Source organism: Thermoascus crustaceus (assembly GCF_041956765.1).
Source record: "Thermoascus crustaceus strain CBS 181.67 unplaced genomic scaffold VTN00scaffold_4, whole genome shotgun sequence".
Lineage (NCBI taxonomy): Eukaryota > Fungi > Ascomycota > Eurotiomycetes > Eurotiales > Thermoascaceae > Thermoascus > Thermoascus crustaceus.
In genome coordinates, this window is record NW_027192530.1 from 1,050,085 (window position 1) to 1,070,455 (window position 20,371).

Consider the following 20,371-nt stretch of genomic DNA (forward strand, 5'->3'; position numbering starts at 1 on the left):
ACACATCGATACTGGAACATGTGCGAATCGAGGTAAGATATTTGCTATATAGAGTAGTACTGTACTGTACAAGCTACACCCATAGTGGAAGGCTGGTCGGATGATAAACCTCAAGGGTACATGAATAAGAAGGCCGAGGATCGTCGAGTTCTTCGAAATCCTGTGTCCATTCAATAATGATGGGGATTGATCCTTGGTTGTTTTAGATATGGTGGAGTTTTACAAGATCTGTTGTTTCTGCTGAACGTCTTCACTCCACTTTTTCCAAATGGATTGTGGTATCTCGATGAGTACTTCAGGATGTCTTTTCTTAGCTTTATGGACTAGCTTCGTTGACTCTGACCAGGAGACTGGATTCATAACAATGATGCCTAGTGGCGGTATAGTAGGCTGTATGACAATCTCTTTCCTTAACAGGAGAATAACCTTCGCTGTTACACGATGTCTAGCTGGGCTACAAGGAAAGGGTGAAAGAACAAGGGAAGGCAGAGATAGAAAGTCGATGAGGCATCATAATTACCCACTACGGGGTGAGGTGCAGGAAGAAAGAAAATGATGGAATTCGATTGACTGTACGCTATGCTTGTTGTCGTCTAATACGTTAAGCGTTTTTTTTACCATGAGCGGAGGTATCAATGCATCGCACGTGGATTCTGTAAACCGAAAAATACAGTTAAAAAGAAAACAGAACCGGAAACGCATTGTATATGCTATCATGACACTTTTTATCTATAGCATACAGTCATTCATCTGCGTATACGTATAGGGCATCTTGGAATAAAGAAGGAAGTTCTATTCACAGCAGCCCCTTCAGGACCTCGATCTGCTCTGTCACCGCGCGCCTGCTGGTGCCACCAATCGCATCCTTGAGCTCGACGGCCCGGTCATAGTCCAGACATGTCCGCACGTCCTCATCGAACCGAGCATCCACGCTCTGCAGCTGCTCCAGGCTGAGCGTGTCCATGGGGACGTTGTTCTTCTCAGCAAGAGCGACAACACGGCCGGAGATGTGGTGACCCTCACGGAACGGCACGCCCTTCCGGACGAGGTAGTCTGCGATCTCGGTCGCGAGCATCTCGGGGGCAAGGGCGGCAGCCATCTTCTCGGGGATCACGGTGAGGGTGGACAGGACGCCAGTCGCGATCTGGATGCTGTCTCCGACGGTCTTGATATGGTCGAGGAGGGGCTCAACGCTTTCCTGGAGGTCCTTGTTGTAAGTCGTTGGCAGACCCTTGATGGTGCACATCAGTCCGGCCATCTGGCCAAAGGCCCGACCGGCCTTTCCGCGCAGAAGCTCCAGGCTGTCTTTACTTTATGTTAGCGTGTGTTTGCTAGGATATTACAGGACTAGAGAACGGACCTGCGTTCTTCTTCTGAGGCATCAACGACGAACCCGTCGAGTATGCATCCGCCAGGCGGACGAAGCCGAACTCCAGGCTGCTGTAGATGATGAGATCCTCCGCCCACCGGGAGATCTTCAGCATAAACGAGCTTCCCCACTGCATCGTCTCCATGGCAAAGTCGCGATCCGCAACCGCGTTCATGGAGTTGTACAGCAGACCGTCAAATCCCAACTCCTTGGCCATGCCTTCCCGGTCGATGTGGAAGGGGTTTCCGGCCAGTGCTCCAGTTCCGAGAGGACTGCGGTTGACACGCTTGATAACCTCGCGGAGACGCTGGAGTTCATTGGCGAAAGCGGTCGCGTGAGACAGAAGCCAGTGACTCCACCGCACAGGCTGCGCCTTCTGCAAGTGAGTGTATCCAGGCATGATGTAGTCGATCTCCTTCTCCGCGCGCGCGATAGTGACCTTGATAAGGTCCGAGAGGAAGCTCTCCAGCTTGCGCAGCTCGTCGCGGAGCCAGAGTCTCATGTCCGTCGCGATTTGCTCATTCCTCGAGCGGCCAGTGTGCAGCTTGCCTCCGATCTCCTTGCCGATGATCTCGCTCAGTCTGCGCTCGTTGGCCGTGTGGATGTCCTCGTCGTTCTCCTTCACAACAAAGGTGTTGGTCCGCCACTCCTCCGCGATCTGCTTGAAACCACGCTCGATTTCGGAGAACTCGTGCGGGGTGAGAATGCCTCCCTTCATGTTCGCGCGAGCGAAGGCTATCGAGCCTGCGATGTCCTGACTCCAGAAAATTCGGTCATACGGCAGAGACTGGTTGTACTGGACCATGAGGGGGTCGAGGCCCTCTGGAGATCGGAGTTAGTACTTTTTTGTTTTCATGAACATGGTTGCAATTGACTGCGTATACTGACGAGTAAACCGGCCTCCCCACAGCATGTTCTCCGCGACACCCTTTTGTCCGCTCATTTTGGTTATCGAGGGGCAATTGATCGGTCTGATACTGTTCGATATGACTCTTTTGCGGGGAGCGAGATCGGTGACAAAAAGGGACGAGCCGGAGAGGCGCGCTAACCCGAACGGTCAGCCCTGACGGCGGGGTCCGTTATCTGTTATCTGCAACGCTCAACCTGTCATCCATGGACACGTCGAGTATCATGCTTTCAAACGAACAGAGAGGTATGCAACAATTTGCTAAACCTAACAGATTATACTGCGTGACAAGGTAGCTGACTTTCTGGTAGTGCTTTAGATGTTCACGTCTATTGGCTTCATAGTCACCTAATTCTGACCTACAATACCATCATAAATTGATTCTATCGAGACTACTAAGTTAGTGAGGAATTGGCTTCATGTCTGAGATGCCGCGACAAGATGGAGTATATCTCTACTTGGCCATCTCTGTCAATAGGGTGTAGAGCCCTCCCAACATCTGTCGATCCAAGCACGGGCCACTGTCTTTCTTAATGTAATTCGGATGCATACAAGATATTCATGACCAAAAATACCTCTTGACTAAAAAGAGGACATGACGACCATTTCCAATCAGTACTGGCTGACAACTGGTTGACAGATATCTGTGGCTAGACTAATACGATTTTTCTCCATCCTACATTGTCTTCGAAAGGATCGGGTTTTGGCAGTGGGCGGTATGTGGGCGATGAGATCGCCCTCACTATTTCTAAAATGTGGGTCGAAACAGCTAACAGCGGCTATCCTAAAGAAGCTGTATTCAAACGTTTACATTCTCATTACTCGGTACAGGTGAAGGCTCTTTGATTGAATCGTCCGCTGAATCATGTCTCAAGATGCTCTCCAGTCAACAACTAGTTGCAGGGATCCTGCTCTTCATTTTGCTATTACGAGTATATCTGACATTCCGGGACCCTTTTTGGTATCCTTTTCAATAACCTGGCAACTATGGCATATATTCAAGGGAGATATCGAACGGGAATCAATTCGACTCCATGAGAATAGGATGCTCCAGAAGCCATGACTAATCCTTTATCTCAATACTACAGGTTTCATCTACCCGATACCCTTTGATCCCTTATATAAAGAAATCGGTATCCCGCTTTGACTGAGAACCCCGGATCCGTACAGATGAGACCGGGTGGCGGTCTCATGCCGAAGGGAGTATTCTGGTTGGTTGGTCCGAGACCGCGGAATCCTACAGTAATTCTCAGAGTAGAACAGGACACAGATACGAGGGCTGTTCCAAACGCTGACCAAGAATCGTTTGACTGCCAGTTCCTGATGGGAAAAAGCCTCTAGTGGACCTTAGCTACGCGTCTATGCACCTCCGACATGTCGATTCTCCAAGAGGTCCAGTACCCTGAAGTGTGAGATCTCTTTACCGGAATTCTATCGAAGGTGGCTTAAGGATCGCTCGACCAATAACTCGGCATCTATGGAGGAAATCACGCAATGCAGTTTAAAGCCTCTAAGGCATAGAACAATCCAAAGGGTTTGTTCGTACCATCGAATTCACAAGGCCCTGCCAGAGGTACTGCCTGAACCACCCACATATCCTCAAGCCCCCAAATAAGTTCGTCCTTCTGCAACCAGTTTGAGGTGCGGATAGTATGCAAACTTATCCGATACCTAATTACAAGCTGATACAGCCTTGGAGGCATAGCGATTCTGGCACGTCAAGTCTTCTTCAGCCTCTACGCGAGCGATAAGGACAAGGGGACCATTCTGGTTTAGAAGGCTTTCTCGAATGGGGAACGTATCAACATCGACTTGCTTGATACGCTTCTCGTCTCAACAATGTGAGAACTCACTGGAATGTCTCTCACTATCGCCACTAATAATAAAGACTAGCCATACCTTATAGGGTGAGAAGGCAAAGATTATCATTTCTTTCAACTATCCATGGCAACACTGAAGATCATCCTGAATTCTTGAAGACCTCAAATCACACACCAGTATTGCTTGTAGCAGAGCTGGTGACAGTTTCTATACTTCTAGAAACGCTAAATGCTTTGAACTCGTTCCAATATCGAAGGATGTCATGTGAGTTAAATCTATCCCATCTTGACCAGATTCATTAATAATTGGGTTAAAAAATTAAGAGCTCCGGTGACTTGGGGAGCTCCTTTCGTATGATATCCTATTCTGTGAATTAAAACACTGCAACACTGTATTCAATATTAAAGAGCCATCAGACTTTGATAATATACCTCCGTATGAAGCTACCTTCTTGTGGAGAAAAGCTTTTCCTGTGGTGTGTTTTTCTGAATTCACCAATCTGCTATTTCTAACTTAATGAGACAGATATCAATGACATACCATCAAGAAAACTCTTTCCGTTACATCAAGGTCCATATTATATTACAATGATATCGGCAAACGGGGTCACAACGATAATGATACATGCATATCTGTCTAGCGGAGTTCATGTGATAGTGATGGTCCATTGTGATCTGCCTACCTACTTCCCGCCACGTCCTTCAATCCCCAATGATCCCCCCACACCAACACTGTACTGTACGAATAGACCATTGGTTGGTTAGTTGGTTGAATATCCTTGCTAAACCTTCCATTTCATTCGAATAATAATAACAGCTGTGGGGCGCACTAACTACCTCAGCATTGACCTAGTGGCTAGTACTGCATGAAGCAAGCTACGTACGAGAGGATGATAGGCCAACTGTAAGATAACGATAAGGTAAGTAGGTGTCAAGTATATTGGTGTTTGGGCGGTACGTCGATTTCTTTTCCCTTACTACCTCCTAGGGATCAGCCTGCCTTTATAGAACTATTGCAAGGCCATCTACCAAGCCATGTATCTGCTAGGGGAATGCACAAAGGAAACTGACTGCTCCGCCATGGCATGGCTCCCGAAGTAGGTACCCGAAGTCCCTGAAATGAAATCTATACATAGATAAAGGATAGCAAACAAAGTGTTCGTAACCGATGTTACACAGCCCCCGAGGACTGTGCGCATCGCAGGGGTTCTTAGGTAGTTATACTCCGTAGTAGTTAGGATGGTTAGCGCCGCCCACTTAGTGACAAAGATGCATGGGGAAATTAATTTAGGGCCGTGGGGTGGCTACCAACTAAACTAACTACCTAGGAGTATGTATGTATGTACATGTACCTAATCTGAACAAACCTTGTTCTGGTTGCTTATGGGACTAGTACCGTGTAGTCCTTGCTTGGTCTGGTACTTTGTCAAGAAAACTTACCTATTAGGTACCTAACTCTTTTGAATTTATCCGAGGCAGTTGGGATCGGCGTGTTCGACTTTTTCTATCGACAAGCCCCCATGTCCTGTCTGTCCCTCCATCACATCAAAAAAAGTCCGCAGCTTGTCTTGATTGTTGGTTGCCCTTACTAGGTACCTAAAGTAGGGAGCTGTTCACTCGGATCTTTCGGCAATACGTACCGGTTAAGCTGCGGGTTGATGCTGCACCCGTGTGTTGTACTGTACATACATGTGTACAGTGGAGACAGTAGTTTATGATAAAATTGCGCATTATCCTTTCTGTATTGGTGGAACTTGGTTTAAGCATCTCGAGCTTCTAAAGCGGAGCATCCGTCGCAAGCCATCCTAACAGATACTGCCAAAAAGCTTCAACATGTCGATAGGATTTGGTATTCGCAGCAATTTCTCCAATTTGATACGGCTGGCTTCTTTTCTGTAAACATCCTAAGCGACATTAGCGATGATAGACAGTTTATTGATTACTATCTAATGCAAAGAGGATGTCGGGTATCGATGTAAGGTAGTAAAAAGAAAATCATAAGGCATACATGGCGGTTAGGAAAAACAAGACTGGCAAGCGATCGCAAGTCTTTGCATAAATACATCACATACAGGTCCATTCCATCCATTCATTACATTAAAGACCATTATTATCATCCTATGAACCAGACGACTGTTCTGGTTTCTGCTGTTGCGTCCGAGTCAACTCCGTCCCGCTGAGTCCAAGACCCAAACCATCCGCCCTCGACTTTGACCCTGCTTCGGTGCCTCTTTCTCCTTTGTAACGTTCATCATCTGCCATAGGCGGACTGATACTGATTTCCGGAATTGGAGTTGTTATAGTCGTCATCGTCCCCATCGTCGTTCTCTGAGAGTGAGAAACGCCTGTTGTTGAACTTTCCCGTCGAGAATCAGAATACTGCCCGCCTCCATCATCATAATTATCATATTGCATGAAACTCATAACGTGTCTTCTGCTGCTGCCGTTGCTATTATTGCTACCGCCTGAGTGGCGGATAGATGACGCTGCAGCAGCTGCAGTACCTCCAGTCCCTCCTCCTTCCCCTAGCGAAAATTGACTCGGGTTCAGATTCGCACGCATGATCGCTCCATCGGCAGTCATCACCAACGGTGGTTGGTTATCGAGCGAACTAGGGATACTCGACTTCCATGGAGGAGTAGTAGTCGTCGTAGTCGTTTCATTATTAGCATTAGTGTGTCTCAGTGGAGCTGGTATATTTATCAGTTCCCGCAGAGGATCCAATGCTAACTCTGCCGGTCCGTGACTTCGTGGAGTGTCGGGCAGCTCGGGAGTAAAGCCAGTACCGGGAGTCGAACCGGGGAGCTCTGTCGAGGGAACGAGTGGAGTGCCAGCGAGAAGGGGACATGGGTCATCGGAGATTAAAGGCATACCGGAGTTATGTCGTGAACGATTGGAAGATGGAGCAGTGAAAGTAGGTGAATTGAGGCTTGGAGAACCATCCTTGCCATGATTCGATGCTGCCGCAGCCGTAGTACCGTTATCAGACGGGGTTATAGACTGGTGTTTTGGTGAATCCTTATACGAACCTGCACGAATCAGGTCAGCAAAACTTTGGCGGCAGTGTCTTTCTAATCTCTTACCAGTTTTACCAGCACCAGCAAAACCGTCTGCAGTGCTAGCATCATCCGGCCCGTCGTAAACTCCACTTTTCTCATCGCTGTGAGGGTCACGCCATCGCAACAGGGTAAACCTCTGTCCTTTCCTTCTTCGTCTCCAGTATATCAGGGCAATTACTAAGGCTATTATCACCAATCCTCCTATGATAGCACCGACTATACCTCCAATGAGGGCACCTTTGTTGTCAGAAGAGGAACTCGGGGTAGCTGTAACGGTCGTCGTGGTCGTGCTGCTGTTGGTTTGCGACGGCGTCAGTGAGGTGTGTTGGGTTGTACCAGTGTTCTGAGCCGTTGTAGCGACCGAGGTACTCAGACTGGATGTTGCAGTCTCTGACCTTGTTATTGATGTCGTCGTAGGTGTTGTCCTGGTAGTAGTCGTTGGGCTGCTATCATCTGGACAGACTCCAGTATTGCATGGATCGATGGAACAGCATCCAGAGTAGTCTCCCTTCGCACATACGTACCACGTAAAGCCACTCGGGCAGTCGTGCTCATCACGGGGGAGCTGTATCCTCATTTTCAATTGCAATTGTTTGCACTTCAAAGGCTAACAAATGGTGACGACTCAGAGAAAGTTCAACGCTGGCAGGCAAATAAAAGAGAGGAAAGCAGAAAGTGAATATCAGAAGAAAGTGTGCGGGGACCACACACGAAGAAATGGAAGAGAAAGACAAGGGAATCGCAGACACTGCGACTCCAGATCCGGGATAATTGCAACAGTTGCAACAGGGTGTGACACGGTCAAACCGTCTCCGGTTGAAGGATCGGATGCCTGCAGCAGGGCGCCTTATGGAGGCGATGCCGGGGCGAATCCCTATGGACAACGGCAAAGCTATGTTGGCTCCAGATAAAAGAGTCAACGAATGATGCTAGAGGCGCAGCCTGAAACCGGCTCGTCAAGATGGTGAGAACCAATGCAAGCCCGGACCAGGGATGGCGGTCACGCCGCACGCGCGCCTATGCCCCGCGCCTGGAGGCTCCGGACGATGATATACTTAGAACAGCCTCTTTGATCATCCTCGAGTTGACCCCTCAGCCTCTGCTACTCAACAGCCACGTCTCAGGCTCGGTCTAACGTTCGCTTTACCATGGTGCAATCAGGGAGCTCAAAGATACGTACAGTGGCTGGAATTAGGGTGAACAGAAAAAAGAAAACCCCGCTGTATGATGATAAACTAACAGGAAAAAACAGCAGCTAATGTGAGTACATCTGACTACCTTGGTACATGTTGTTATATACGACACTCAGAAATTGGACATTCGAGCTTTTCTCCCTTCTCCTTCCCTCTCCTTTCTCAAAGGGGCACTGTCAGCCCATCACCACGGACATGTGGCGAGGCCGATAGAGTTCTTTATCGGCTTCCTCCGTCTTTTTGGGAAGAAAGGAAGACAAAGGTCAATTTCCCATTCACTCCGTACCCAATGACTTAATGACACCACGAACTCGACAGCACGTTTAGTAAACACGCTTGAACGGTGGGACAGGCTTGCACTCGTTCTCGTCCAGAGTGTTGCCGTTGACGGCACGGTAGGTGAGGTCGACCTGGCCGTGCGGGTTCTTCTGGAAGGTCAGGGTGTGCTTCATCCAGTTCTCGTCATCACGCTCAGGGTAGTCCTCACGGGCGTGAGCACCACGAGACTCCTTGCGGTTAGCAGCGGCGTGGGCGGTTTGAGTCCTACAACATGTCAGTTCAGCCACTCTCAAAATATATAAGTGACGGGTGTACATACGCGCAAGTCAGCAGGTTTCGCAGCTCAAGAGTCTCAACAAGGTCAGAGTTCCAGATCATGCTGCGGTCCTTAGTGCCGACCTGGGAGAACATGGCGTCGACCTCCTTGATCTTGCGGACACCCTCGTCCAAGCTCTCCTGGGTACGGAAGACGCTGACGTCCATCTGCATGGTCTTCTGCATGGCGTTGCGGATCTCGAAGGTCGACTTGGGGCCATCAGCCGTGCGGACCCAGTCAAGGTCGGCGATGGACTGGGCACCGGCATCGGAGGCGAGCTCCTTGTGTGGCTTGCCGGGCGAGTCGATCTCACGGACACGGTGAGACACGGCACGACCGAAAACGATAAGGTCAAGCAGGGAGTTGGCACCCAGACGGTTGGCACCGTGGACAGAGACACAAGCAGCCTCACCACAGGCGTACAGACCAGGAACGATCTTGTCGTTGCCGTTTTCGTCGAGGGTCAGCACCTCACCAGTGTAGCGGGTAGGGATACCGCCCATGTTGTAGTGGACGGTTGGCAGGACGGGGATGGGCTGCTTGGTGACGTCGACACCGGCGAAGATAGCAGCGGTCTCAGAGATACCAGGCAGACGCTCGTGGAGAAGAGAAGCAGGGAGGTGGCTCAGCTGGAGGTAGATGTGGTCCTTCTCAGGACCGACACCACGGCCCTCACGGATCTCCAGGGTCATAGACCGCGAGACGACATCACGAGAGGCAAGATCCTTAGCGGTAGGGGCATAGCGCTCCATGAAACGCTCACCCTCGGAGTTGAGCAGGTAACCACCCTCTCCTCGGGATCCCTCAGTGATCAGACAACCAGCTCCGTAGATACCGGTAGGGTGGAACTGGACGAACTCAAGGTCCTGGTTGGGCAGACCGGCACGGGCAACCATGGCCATACCATCACCGGTGCAGGTGTGGGCGGAGGTACAGGAGAAGTAGGCACGTCCGTAACCACCGGTGGCCAGGACGGTGTGGTGGGCCTTGAAGCGGTGCAGGGTACCATCCTCCTGGTTGTATGCGATAACACCACGGCACACGCCGTCCTCCATCAGCAGGTCAAGGGCAAAATACTCGATGAAGTAGTTGGTGTTGTGACGGAGGGACTGGCCGTAAAGGGTGTGCAGAAGAGCGTGACCGGTACGGTCAGCAGCGGCACAGCAACGGTAGGCCTGGCCACCCTTGCCGTACTTCTGGGACTGACCACCGAAGGCACGCTGGTAGATACGTCCATCCTCGGTACGCGAGAAGGGGCATCCGTAACCCTCGAGCTCGCGAACACTGGCTGGAGCCTCTCTGGTCATGTAGTGGATGGCATCCTGGTCACCAAGCCAGTCAGAGCCCTTGACGGTGTCGTACATGTGCCATCTCCAATCATCCTCGTGCATGCTATAGATATCGAGTTAGCCGGCCGTCGCCGCAGCCGTAGTCGAGTAATTGGGATATAGCAAAACACGCACTTTCCAAGAGCAGCATTGATACCTCCCTGGGCGGCGACAGTGTGAGATCTCGTGGGGAAGAGCTTCGAAATACAGGCAGTGTTGAAACCGGCTTCCGCCAAGCCGAAGGCCGCACGCAGACCGGCACCACCAGCGCCGACGACGACGGCATCGTACTCGTGGTCCTGATGGCAATTAGCCCATGTGATCCAGACAGCTCAATTGACCGGCCATGGAAGCTCACAATGACGGGGTACTTCGAAGAAATGGGACCCTCGGCCGCTTTGGCGCGCAGCGGCTGGTTACCAAATATCCGGGCTTGCGGGAGTTAGTGATGCTACGGGAAATCGGGAACTTTTGTGTTTCCAAACGTACCGGCCGGACGAGTCGAAGAGAAGAGACGCCTCTGATCTCTCAGAGCGCGCGAGATCTAAAGCAGCAGAGTGTCAGCATGGACTGTCAAAAAATCCAGGGCGGGTGGAGGGGCACAGCAGAACATGACGAAAGGGCGACGGGAATACCGACCTTGGACGCGGGAGCCAGGCTCCGCAAGCTCAGGGAGCTCATGATGGCTGAAGAAAGAACAGGGACCTCTCGAGACCAGACCAGAGAAACGATTGAAGGAGAGGAGAGGGGGAGGAAGAGGCGTGGGCAGAGGAAGAAGCGAGAGCACAAGGTTATCTTTCAGAGCTGGACTTTCTTCTGTCTCCAGGTCATGCGAGCGAGAACAAGAGCGAAGAAGCCGAGCAGCCGCCTTACATAAGCCGAGCCGAGCGTTCCTTCCGTTGCCGACGAGGACGCCCGGCACGCCGAGACAGCCAATCAGCACATCCGCAGTGGTAATCTTCCCGGATAGAAGGAGATGGATGATTGGCTCAGCTCGGGGTCGCACGTGCGGTAGTTCTCTTTGCCGGGAGAGACAGGAAGGGGCGACGGGGACATGGACAGCCAGATGGAAAGAGCGAAATGGTAAGCGCGGATGGCCAATTGCGTCCGTGCTGCTTCGCTTATAGGCCTGCAGAATTACCTAGGTAGTACATATACTACGAAGCCAATAGTAGACAGTCTCACTGCTGAGATCCGCCGTATACTGCAGAGGTCCTGATACCCAGAGATATCCTGACAGTCATGGACAGCGTAGTAGCTCAAACCACCGTTCATAAATAGAAGAGTACACCTGGTGTATGTCATACATTCCTCCCAGCCACGCCATGGAACCGAAATGCAAAAGGACAAAAAACAAGACCTCGTCTAGTTGTACTGCATGTACGTCGCCGTCGAGTTGAACTTCAGGTTACCCTTGATAACCTTGTCCACCGCTGCCAAAAAGTCCTTCTCCGTCGCAACCTTCCGCCGCGCGCGAATGGCGAACATGCCCGCCTCCGTTGCGACGCTGCGCAGCTCCGCTCCCGTCGCGTTCGGGCACAGTCGCGAGATCAGCTCCCATCGGATGTCCCGCTCCACCGACATGCTCTTAGCGTGGATCCGGAGAATATTAGCTCGTCCTTCCATATCTGGCAGTGAGAACTCGATCTTGCGGTCGATTCGTCCGGGACGCATCAAGGCGGGATCCAGCGTCGACGGCCGGTTGGTCGCGAACATGACCTTGATGTTACCGCGCGAGTCGAAACCATCCAGCTGTGTAATCAACTCCAGCATGGTACGCTGCACTTCGTTGTCACCGCCCGCACCGTCGTCGAAACGGGCACCACCGATAGCATCAATCTCGTCGAAGAAGATAATGCACGCCTTCTTGGTCCGTGCCATCTCAAAAAGCTCTCGCACCATCCGCGCGCCCTCTCCGACGTACTTCTGAACCAGCTCACTACCAATAACACGGATAAACGTGGCATCTGTTCTGTTGGCAACGGCTCTTGCGCACAGCGTCTTTCCGGTACCCGGAGGTCCGTAGAGCAAAGCACCCTTGGGCGGGTCTATACCCAGGTTGACAAACCGCTCTGGGGACAGCAGCGGCATCTCCACGACTTCTCGTAGCTTCTCGATCTGTTCTTTCGATCCTCCAACATCTCCATATGTCACATCGGGTTTGTCCTCGACGGTCATCATAGTCACGCTGGGATCGATCTTGGGAGGTAGGGGCAAGAGAATCTGATACTTGTTCCGGTCGACGCTGCATTGTTGCAGTTAGCATAGCACGTGGTGAAAAGGGAAAGAAACAAGCTCCTTACCCAACTCTCATACCCTCCTCGATATCAGTCGGGCTGACCCGCTCTCCTAGGTTCACGACGAACTTGGCGATCTGCTTGACGTTGATGACATATTTGCTCTTCTCCGGGTCTTTCTCATCTTGAATGATCTTAGTACAGCGCGCAACTTGCAGGGGCTGTTCTTCCTGCATTCGTTGTCGATCCGCGGCGACATCCCAGAGGTGCGGGGGTGCAAGACCGGTATCGGATTCCTAGACAGGTCAGATATATCCAACAGTAGTAGAAAACTGCGTAGCTACCTTAACACCAATCTTCTCATTAACACTGGCCTGCCTCTCTTTGATCTGCTTCTCGAGCTTCTTCAGCGCTGCCGCGTAGGGAGCAGCTCCGTATGTCTTGAGCACTTGAATGTCACTGCGCCAGTGTCAGCTCCAAGTACATTCCTCATACCCCAAAGACCAAAGATATCCACTTACTCATCGGTGAGAGGTGTGATCTTCTTCTCTGGATGCTCCTCATCTTCGAAGTTCTTTCGGTACTTCTCCCAGTTTTCTCCCGTGGCGCTGGGCATGGTGGCGGTTGCCGGGGGTCCGTAGGGCGATAGAAAGAAGGACAACCAATATCAGAATGAAAAACCTGGTAAACGAAATGGTAGAGGCCCAGGCGAAGGTTCAAACGGTGCTGTGGAGGTGGGTTGACAGTGACGGAGTGACGTGTTTGGTAATCGAGCTGGAGCTCCTCAGGCCACCGGGTGTACGTCGAGCTGTCCGCCACGGACTAGCGTGCCAAGCATCCTGAGCGCGACCTGCGAAATTCCAAAGAGCCGCCTCCGGATTTTCGAGTACTCCCGCTCAGAACCCCGCCTCTTTCTATTTGTCTTTACTGGTCATACAGCCGCGTGTAGGGAAGATGGCAACAGCTGTGGGCAGCCAGGGAAATGCTGGCAACAATGCTTTCAAGGTTCGTGCACACAATCCTCTGCCAGATATACCTAATGTGGGACCGATTTCTGATAGCTTCCAGGACAAGGAGAAGCCCATGGCGGTGCGGACTGCCAATATTATGGCAGCCAGAGGTATGTATTTTCCATTAGAGAGCTGGAAGCTGTTCTGGTCTGACTCGTATGCAGCCGTCGCGGATGCTATAAGAACGGTATATACACGTGCAACTTTGGACATACTATGGATGAGGGGCTAATGGAACCAGTCTTTGGGACCTAGAGGAATGGACAAGATGGTGAGGTCTAAACGTTTTTGCAATACGGAGCATGGCTAATTTTTATATAGATTCAAACCGGCAAAGGAAACACCATCATTGTACGTTTTCCACGTTTCATCGACTCTGCTCGATACTGACCCAAGCAGACCAACGATGGAAACACTATGCTGAAGGATATGAGTGTGATGCACCCAGCCGCTAAGATGCTCGTCGACCTCAGTGCGGCCCAGGATGTTGAAGCAGGTGATGGAACTACATCCGTAGTGGTAATTGCGGGAAGTCTACTAGGTGCAGCCGAACGATTACTCGCCAAAGGTATGATACCAACAATGATCGTGGTTCGGGCCAGTATTGACGTCTTCAGGCATCCACCCTACGATAATTTCAGAGTCCTTCCAGAGAGCCGCTGCAGCAGCAGTTGAGGTCCTCCACAACATGTCAATTCCAATCTCCCTTACGGACCGCGCAACCCTCCTCCAAGCCGCCTCCACCTCCCTCTCCTCCAAAGTCGTGTCGCAGTATTCGAGCCTCCTAGGACCAGTGGCCGTTGATTCGGTGCTGAAGGTTATCGACCCCAAGACCGCTGACAACGTTGATCTCCGGAACATTCGGATAGTAAAGAAGGTCGGCGGTACCATCGAGGATAGTGAAATGGTCGACGGATTGGTCCTGAACCAGCCGGTTATCAAGAGCGGAGGTGGCCCTACAAGGATTGAGAAGGCCCGGATAGGATTGATCCAGTTCCAGCTTAGCCCACCGAAGCCTGACGTATGTTGTTGTCCATAGACATCCTTTGAGACAGTCCGTGCTGATAACAATGCAGATGGAGAACCAGATCGTCGTGAATGACTACCGACAAATGGACAAGATCTTGAAGGAGGAGCGCCAGTACCTTCTCAACATGGTCAAGAAGATCCAAAAGACCAAGTGCAATGTTCTGCTCATCCAGAAATCCATCCTTCGCGACGCCGTCAACGACCTGTCTCTCCATTTCCTCTCCCGTCTCAAGATCCTGGCCGTTAAGGATATCGAACGTGATGAAGTCGAGTTCCTCTGCAAGAGTCTCGGCTGCAAGCCCATCGCCAACATCGACACCTTCACTGAGGATAAGCTGGGTACTGCCGACCTCGTTGAGGAAGTGCAGTCTTCCGGTGCGCGCTACGTGAAGATCACGGGTATCAAGACCGCTGCTGCGGCTGCGAACCAGACTGTCTCGGTGATTGCCCGCGGTGCGAACAACCTTATCCTCGATGAGGTGGAGCGTTCTCTTCACGATGCACTCTGTGTGATCCGGTGTCTCGTTAAGAAGCGCGCCATGATTGCTGGTGGTGGTGCACCGGAAATCGAAGTTGCGCATGCCCTGAGTATGCGTGCACGTGAGCTCAGCGGCACCGAAGCCATTTGCTGGAAGGCGTTTGCGGAGGCGATGGAGGTTATCCCCACGACTCTGGCTGAGAACGCAGGTCTCAACTCGATCAAGGTTGTGACGGACCTGCGGCACCGACACGCGCAGGGTGAACAAAACGCCGGTGTCAGCATCCGCAGCGGCGGCGTCAAGGAGAACATCACGGAAGAGAGGGTTCTACAGCCGCTGCTTGTGAGCACGAGTGCGATTGAGCTCGCTGCGGAGACGGTCAAGATGATTCTGAGAATCGACGACATTGCTCTGTCGAGGTGATTTGCAAGCGGAGTAAGGCTTAATAAGGGGTAAATGATGGACGGTCCATGACGATGAGAAATATAACTAAAAAACAAGATGACTGCAAAGTAGGAGCAATTCAAAGTGTATTAACGCGCATAATATCTTCAATTCTGATTTCTAAGTTAATACAACCGACCTGCCCCACGGGATATCGACCTTGATAGCTCGCGAATCATTTATACATTCTCCAAAAATCTGAAAAAAAAACCTGTTGGATGAACGTTATACGATTCAGAAGATAAGACTCTGAAACTAGTCAGATTTGCATGACATAACCTATCCAGTTAATTTGACATTGGAAAAAAAGGCTTAACATAAACCTCGAGAAATAATAGCCTGAATGACCAAAAGATCATAAATAGCGCCGACACGGGCTGGGAGTAAGAACTGCCCGTGAAGTAAAACTGCAATGGTCGTAGTCAGGAATCATCTCATCATTTCTATTGCCTGCAGCCGGTATCCATTCGCCTTGACTCTGCACACTGCCTGTCTCTTCTCAATTTGAGTTTCTGCTCACACCCTCCATCCCATTGATATTATTTGCAGAATATCTTTCCAGTGCTGGAATCTCCCCCCACTGGATGGGCTTCAGGGCATGGTCATGATCATCACTAAGAGGATGGCAAGTAGCGCTGATCGCCGCACTATTGTTGACTGCGAGCGGCATCTGCGATTTGTATCGTCTCATTCCAAGGAGGACTGCTGTGAAGATCATGAGAAATCGAAGAATCATGGCGAGCATGATTGCCGCCGGGGAATATCCGCATGTGACAAATGAATCCCAAGGGTTTCCATCCACAAAAGTGATGACTACCACTCTTTGTGAGCTGGCGCTAATAGCAATTCCATGGCTCGCCCTTCAACGGAGCTGTGGTAGAGCTCTACAGCTGGTTTAAGGTCTGCAGGTTCATGTCTACTCAAAGTCAGGCTCTTGGGAGTGAACCTTAAGCTCTAGCTTCTCTCTCTAGAGGTACAATGACTGGTGTTGCAGTCTTACATTTTAATCACCTCAGGCATATAGTGTCTCATGGTGGTAGATCTTACAGACTGGGAAGTCAGCTTATAAGAGTGTAGGTGAATTCTTACAGTTTATATACATTTATGGCGGCAAATTGATTAGGATCCATTTAATATATTCATTCTATAGACTTAATTCTGACTTATAAGCTTTCTTTTCGGGGTATAAAACTTCTATGCATACTGTGTTCCATGGGTAGGATCCCTAGAGTGATTTCCAGAGTATAGCCAAGGCATAAGCGAAGATCACCGGCATCCAACAAATCTCTTGTTTTTGATTGAGCTGCCCCTCCTAATGGATCTTAGAATTTGGAGTATCCGGTGTTCTGTTCGTCGCTTGATTTAGCTCGCGTCTGCTGTATCCAAGATATAATTGAGAGCTACTTCCCGTTTTTAGCCAGAGATCTATTTGTAATAATAAAAAGAAGAGAAAGAGGTCCAATAAAGTGGCTGAGAACATGTAAGTGATTACTTCCATTTTTTTCGAGCGCTAACGAGATCTGTCCTCAATAAAATGGACTGAATAGATAAGACCATCCACAATAGACGCAGGATGATGTACTCCATGTAGATCGCGTTACTCTGGGCGGCCGAAGCACGCCAACGCCAAGACCGAACGTGCGGAGGCCTCAGCCCCAGATACCAGCTGGAAAGTGAACGTGGCTATATCCAGCGTTTCTTCATGCTTGTGATTGCTCGAGAATCCAGAAATGACTCCATTCTATCATCTGTTTTTCTAGGAGCAGGGCATGCTTGCAAGCGTGTTGAGTCGTTCTCATCCTCCTCCATCCTTCGCCGCTTAGAGCTTACGGTCTGTCCCCTAACGGAGCAGGCCTCCCTGTCTGGACAGACGCCGTGCCAAGAGATATACTCGTCTAATCGCCGAAATCGTTATTGAATGGATGATTGAGCGGAGAACAGGACCATGGACAAAGCCAGAAAGCGCGATCATGAGGAGTCCGTCCCCCTGAGACGGCAGACCAGCGCGTCGCCAGCCCCCGCGAGCCCGATCGATTCGGAATCTTCATCGGACGACTCCGTGTTCCTCGACCGCATCGATGAGAACGAATACTCGAAACACAGGTTTGGAATGAGAACGCCAGACGTGGAAGGACGATACCGTGACCTCGAAGGGGGAGAGTCCGCGTCGGAGCCAGTGTTCCTGTCCCCCGCGAGCCGGACTCCTGCAGGGAGTAAGACACGCCGGATTTTCTGGGCTGTTGGGACACTATGTCTAGGTGCTTGGTTACTTGCGCTCTTTATTTTCCTGGGGCAGAGGCGGGCTGAGTACGCCGCAATTGAGTCTGCTGCGACCACGACTGCGGCAGCGGAAGCGCTCCATGATCCGGACCCCACCACGACAACCCCGAACTACCGGAAGCCCGTTACGCTTGAGCACGTCTTGGGGGGCAAGTTTGCGCCGAAGTCTCATGCTATTTCGTGGATTGCGGGTCCGAATGGAGAAGATGGATTGCTTCTTGAGAAAGGTGGCACCGGGGAGGGATATCTCCGCGTAGACGATATCCGGGGCCGTAAGGAGGGAGGCGAACATATAAAGCCTAAGGTGCTGATGAATTCGCCTGCCGTGATCATCGATCGTCAGTTAGTTGTCCCAAGCAGGGTCTGGCCCAGTCCCGACTTGAAAAAGGTGCTGGTCATGTCCGATGAACAGAGGAACTGGCGGCACTCGTTCACCGGCAGATACTGGCTATTTGATGTTGAGACACAGACGGCTCAACCTCTGGACCCTGATGACCCCGATAGACGGATACAGCTCGCATCTTGGTCACCACAGTCCGACGCCGTGGTGTTTACGAGGGAAAATAACATGTACTTGCGGAAGCTGTCTTCTCAGAAAGTCATCCCTATCACGACTGATGGAGGAAAGGACCTTTTCTATGGGATACCCGATTGGGTTTATGAGGAAGAGGTCTTTGAAGGAAATAGTGCGACCTGGTGGTCAGGAGATGGCAAGTACGTTGCGTTCCTTCGCACGGATGAGTCTGCGGTTCCCGAATATCCTGTGCAATACTTCTTGTCTAGGCCGTCCGGGAAAACGCCACCTCCGGGCCTGGAGAATTACCCAGAGGTCAGGCAGATTAAGTATCCCAAGGCTGGAGCTCCTAACCCGGTTGTCAATCTGCAATTTTATGATGTGGAAAAGGGCGATGTCTTTTCTGTCGACGTGTCACAGGGTTTCTCAGACGATGACCGTCTCATAACAGAGATACTTTGGGCATCAAATGGGAAGGTCCTTGTAAGGGAGACCAATAGAGAGAGCGATATTCTGAGAATTGTCTTGGTTGATATGAAGACCAGGACAGGTAAGGTCGTTAGGTCACAGGACATTGCGAGCTTGGACGGCGGCTGGGTCGAGCTGTCCCATACGACAAGATACATCCCAGCGGATCCAGAAAACGGACGTCCATACGATGGATATATTGACACCATTATCCACGAAGGATATGAGCATCTGGCTTACTTCACTCCGCTGGATAATGACAATCCCATCCTGCTCACATCTGGTGAATGGGAAGTTGTTGACGCACCTTCTGCTGTTGATCTAAAGAGGGGTTTGGTCTACTTCGTCGGTACAAAGGAGGCGCCGACACAGCGCCATGTGTACAGTGTCAAACTGGACGGGTCCGATTTCCGAGCCCTGACTGACACTTCTAAATCAGGATACTATGACGTTTCTTTCTCCCATGAAACAGGATATGCATTACTCAGCTACAGAGGCCCATCAATCCCTTGGCAGGCGGTGATTAACACCCAGGGCAATGAAGTTGAATACGAAGAATACATCGAAAAGAATGAAGAGCTTGCCAATATGGTAAAGGATTATGCCCTTCCTGAGGAAATCTACCAGAATGTTACCATCGATGGATACACGCTGCAGGTCATGGAGATTCGGCCTCCGCACTTCGATTCCAAGAAGAAATATCCTGTGCTCTTCCATCTATATGGTGGACCGGGATCACAAACGGTGGATCGCAGGTTTACTGTCGACTTCCAGTCATACGTTGCCTCGAGTCTGGGCTACATCGTCGTTACTGTGGATGGGAGAGGAACTGGCTACATTGGGCGAAAAGCCCGGTGTATCGTTCGAGACAATATCGGTTACTACGAATCCCGGGACCAGATTGAGACTGCTAAGATCTGGGCGAAGAAGAAGTATGTGGATGAGACCCGCATGGCAATCTGGGGTTGGAGTTACGGCGGGTTCATGACCCTCAAGACCATTGAGCAAGATGCCGGTCAGACATTCCAATATGGCATGGCTGTAGCACCGGTCACGGACTGGCGTTTCTATGGTAAGTTCTTTCAAACTGTATAACTCTGCTTTCGCTGACATGCTCTAGATTCCATCTACACCGAACGTTACATGCACACTCCTCAGCACAACCCAACCGGCTACGATAACGCCACTATATCTGATGTGTCAGCGCTCCAACAGAACGTGCGCTTCCTTATTATACATGGTGTTGCCGATGATAATGTGCACATGCAGAACTCGCTTGCGTTGATCGACAAGTTGGACCTGGCCAACGTGGAGAATTATGATGTCCATGTATATCCGGACTCGGATCACAGCATCTACTTCCATAATGCTCATAAGATGGTCTATGACCGTAAGTATCTCGATTCCTGTTGTTCATTTTCTGGGGACTCTTCTTGGTAGCGGAGCTAGAAGGAACATGCTAATTTGAAACAGGTCTATCTAACTGGCTTATCAACGCATTCAACGGTGAATGGCACCGTACCTTGAATCCCAAACCAGATCCCTCAATAAAGGGTCGTTTGAAACGCTTCCTCCCGAGATTTGCGCACTAAATCGGTTTTCACACTATGGATAATGCAAATACGTAACGCTTGCCCTT

The 20,371-nt window shown here is 50.7% G+C and overlaps 7 protein-coding genes across 7 annotated transcripts; 3 read left to right on the top strand and 4 right to left on the bottom strand.

Moving 5' to 3' along the window:
• Nucleotides 1-796: 796 nt before the first annotated feature.
• Nucleotides 797-2,312, bottom strand: VTN00DRAFT_6960 (uncharacterized protein; the record flags this gene model as incomplete). Its single annotated transcript, XM_069433654.1, has 3 exons — nt 797-1,305; nt 1,361-2,191; nt 2,258-2,312. The coding sequence occupies 3 exons, from the start codon at nt 2,310-2,312 to the stop codon at nt 797-799; spliced, it is 1,395 nt and encodes a 464-aa protein (XP_069287014.1).
• Nucleotides 2,313-6,214: 3,902 nt separating this feature from the next.
• Nucleotides 6,215-7,710, bottom strand: VTN00DRAFT_6961 (uncharacterized protein; the record flags this gene model as incomplete). Its single annotated transcript, XM_069433655.1, has 3 exons — nt 6,215-7,125; nt 7,180-7,608; nt 7,680-7,710. The coding sequence occupies 3 exons, from the start codon at nt 7,708-7,710 to the stop codon at nt 6,215-6,217; spliced, it is 1,371 nt and encodes a 456-aa protein (XP_069287015.1).
• Nucleotides 7,711-8,116: 406 nt separating this feature from the next.
• Nucleotides 8,117-8,646, top strand: VTN00DRAFT_6962 (uncharacterized protein; the record flags this gene model as incomplete). The annotated part of the gene is made up of 2 exons (XM_069433656.1): nt 8,117-8,284; nt 8,398-8,646. 2 exons carry the CDS (start codon nt 8,117-8,119, stop codon nt 8,644-8,646), a joined length of 417 nt encoding a protein of 138 aa, XP_069287016.1.
• A 25-nt stretch (nt 8,647-8,671) lies between these two features.
• On the bottom strand, nt 8,672-10,952 carry VTN00DRAFT_6963 (uncharacterized protein; the record flags this gene model as incomplete). Its single annotated transcript, XM_069433657.1, has 6 exons — nt 8,672-8,891; nt 8,947-10,335; nt 10,407-10,570; nt 10,630-10,703; nt 10,761-10,815; nt 10,911-10,952. The coding sequence occupies 6 exons, from the start codon at nt 10,950-10,952 to the stop codon at nt 8,672-8,674; spliced, it is 1,944 nt and encodes a 647-aa protein (XP_069287017.1).
• Nucleotides 10,953-11,636: 684 nt separating this feature from the next.
• VTN00DRAFT_6964 (uncharacterized protein) lies at nt 11,637-13,124 on the bottom strand (the record flags this gene model as incomplete). Its single annotated transcript, XM_069433658.1, has 4 exons — nt 11,637-12,516; nt 12,575-12,804; nt 12,853-12,967; nt 13,030-13,124. 4 exons carry the CDS (start codon nt 13,122-13,124, stop codon nt 11,637-11,639), a joined length of 1,320 nt encoding a protein of 439 aa, XP_069287018.1.
• Nucleotides 13,125-13,462: 338 nt separating this feature from the next.
• Nucleotides 13,463-15,449, top strand: VTN00DRAFT_6965 (uncharacterized protein; the record flags this gene model as incomplete). The annotated part of the gene is made up of 8 exons (XM_069433659.1): nt 13,463-13,513; nt 13,577-13,628; nt 13,683-13,705; nt 13,760-13,789; nt 13,840-13,869; nt 13,918-14,086; nt 14,136-14,539; nt 14,595-15,449. The coding sequence occupies 8 exons, from the start codon at nt 13,463-13,465 to the stop codon at nt 15,447-15,449; spliced, it is 1,614 nt and encodes a 537-aa protein (XP_069287019.1).
• A 1,966-nt stretch (nt 15,450-17,415) lies between these two features.
• VTN00DRAFT_6966 (uncharacterized protein) lies at nt 17,416-20,324 on the top strand (the record flags this gene model as incomplete). The annotated part of the gene is made up of 3 exons (XM_069433660.1): nt 17,416-19,804; nt 19,853-20,122; nt 20,206-20,324. The coding sequence occupies 3 exons, from the start codon at nt 17,416-17,418 to the stop codon at nt 20,322-20,324; spliced, it is 2,778 nt and encodes a 925-aa protein (XP_069287020.1).
• Between the last annotated feature and the right edge of the window lie 47 nt (nt 20,325-20,371).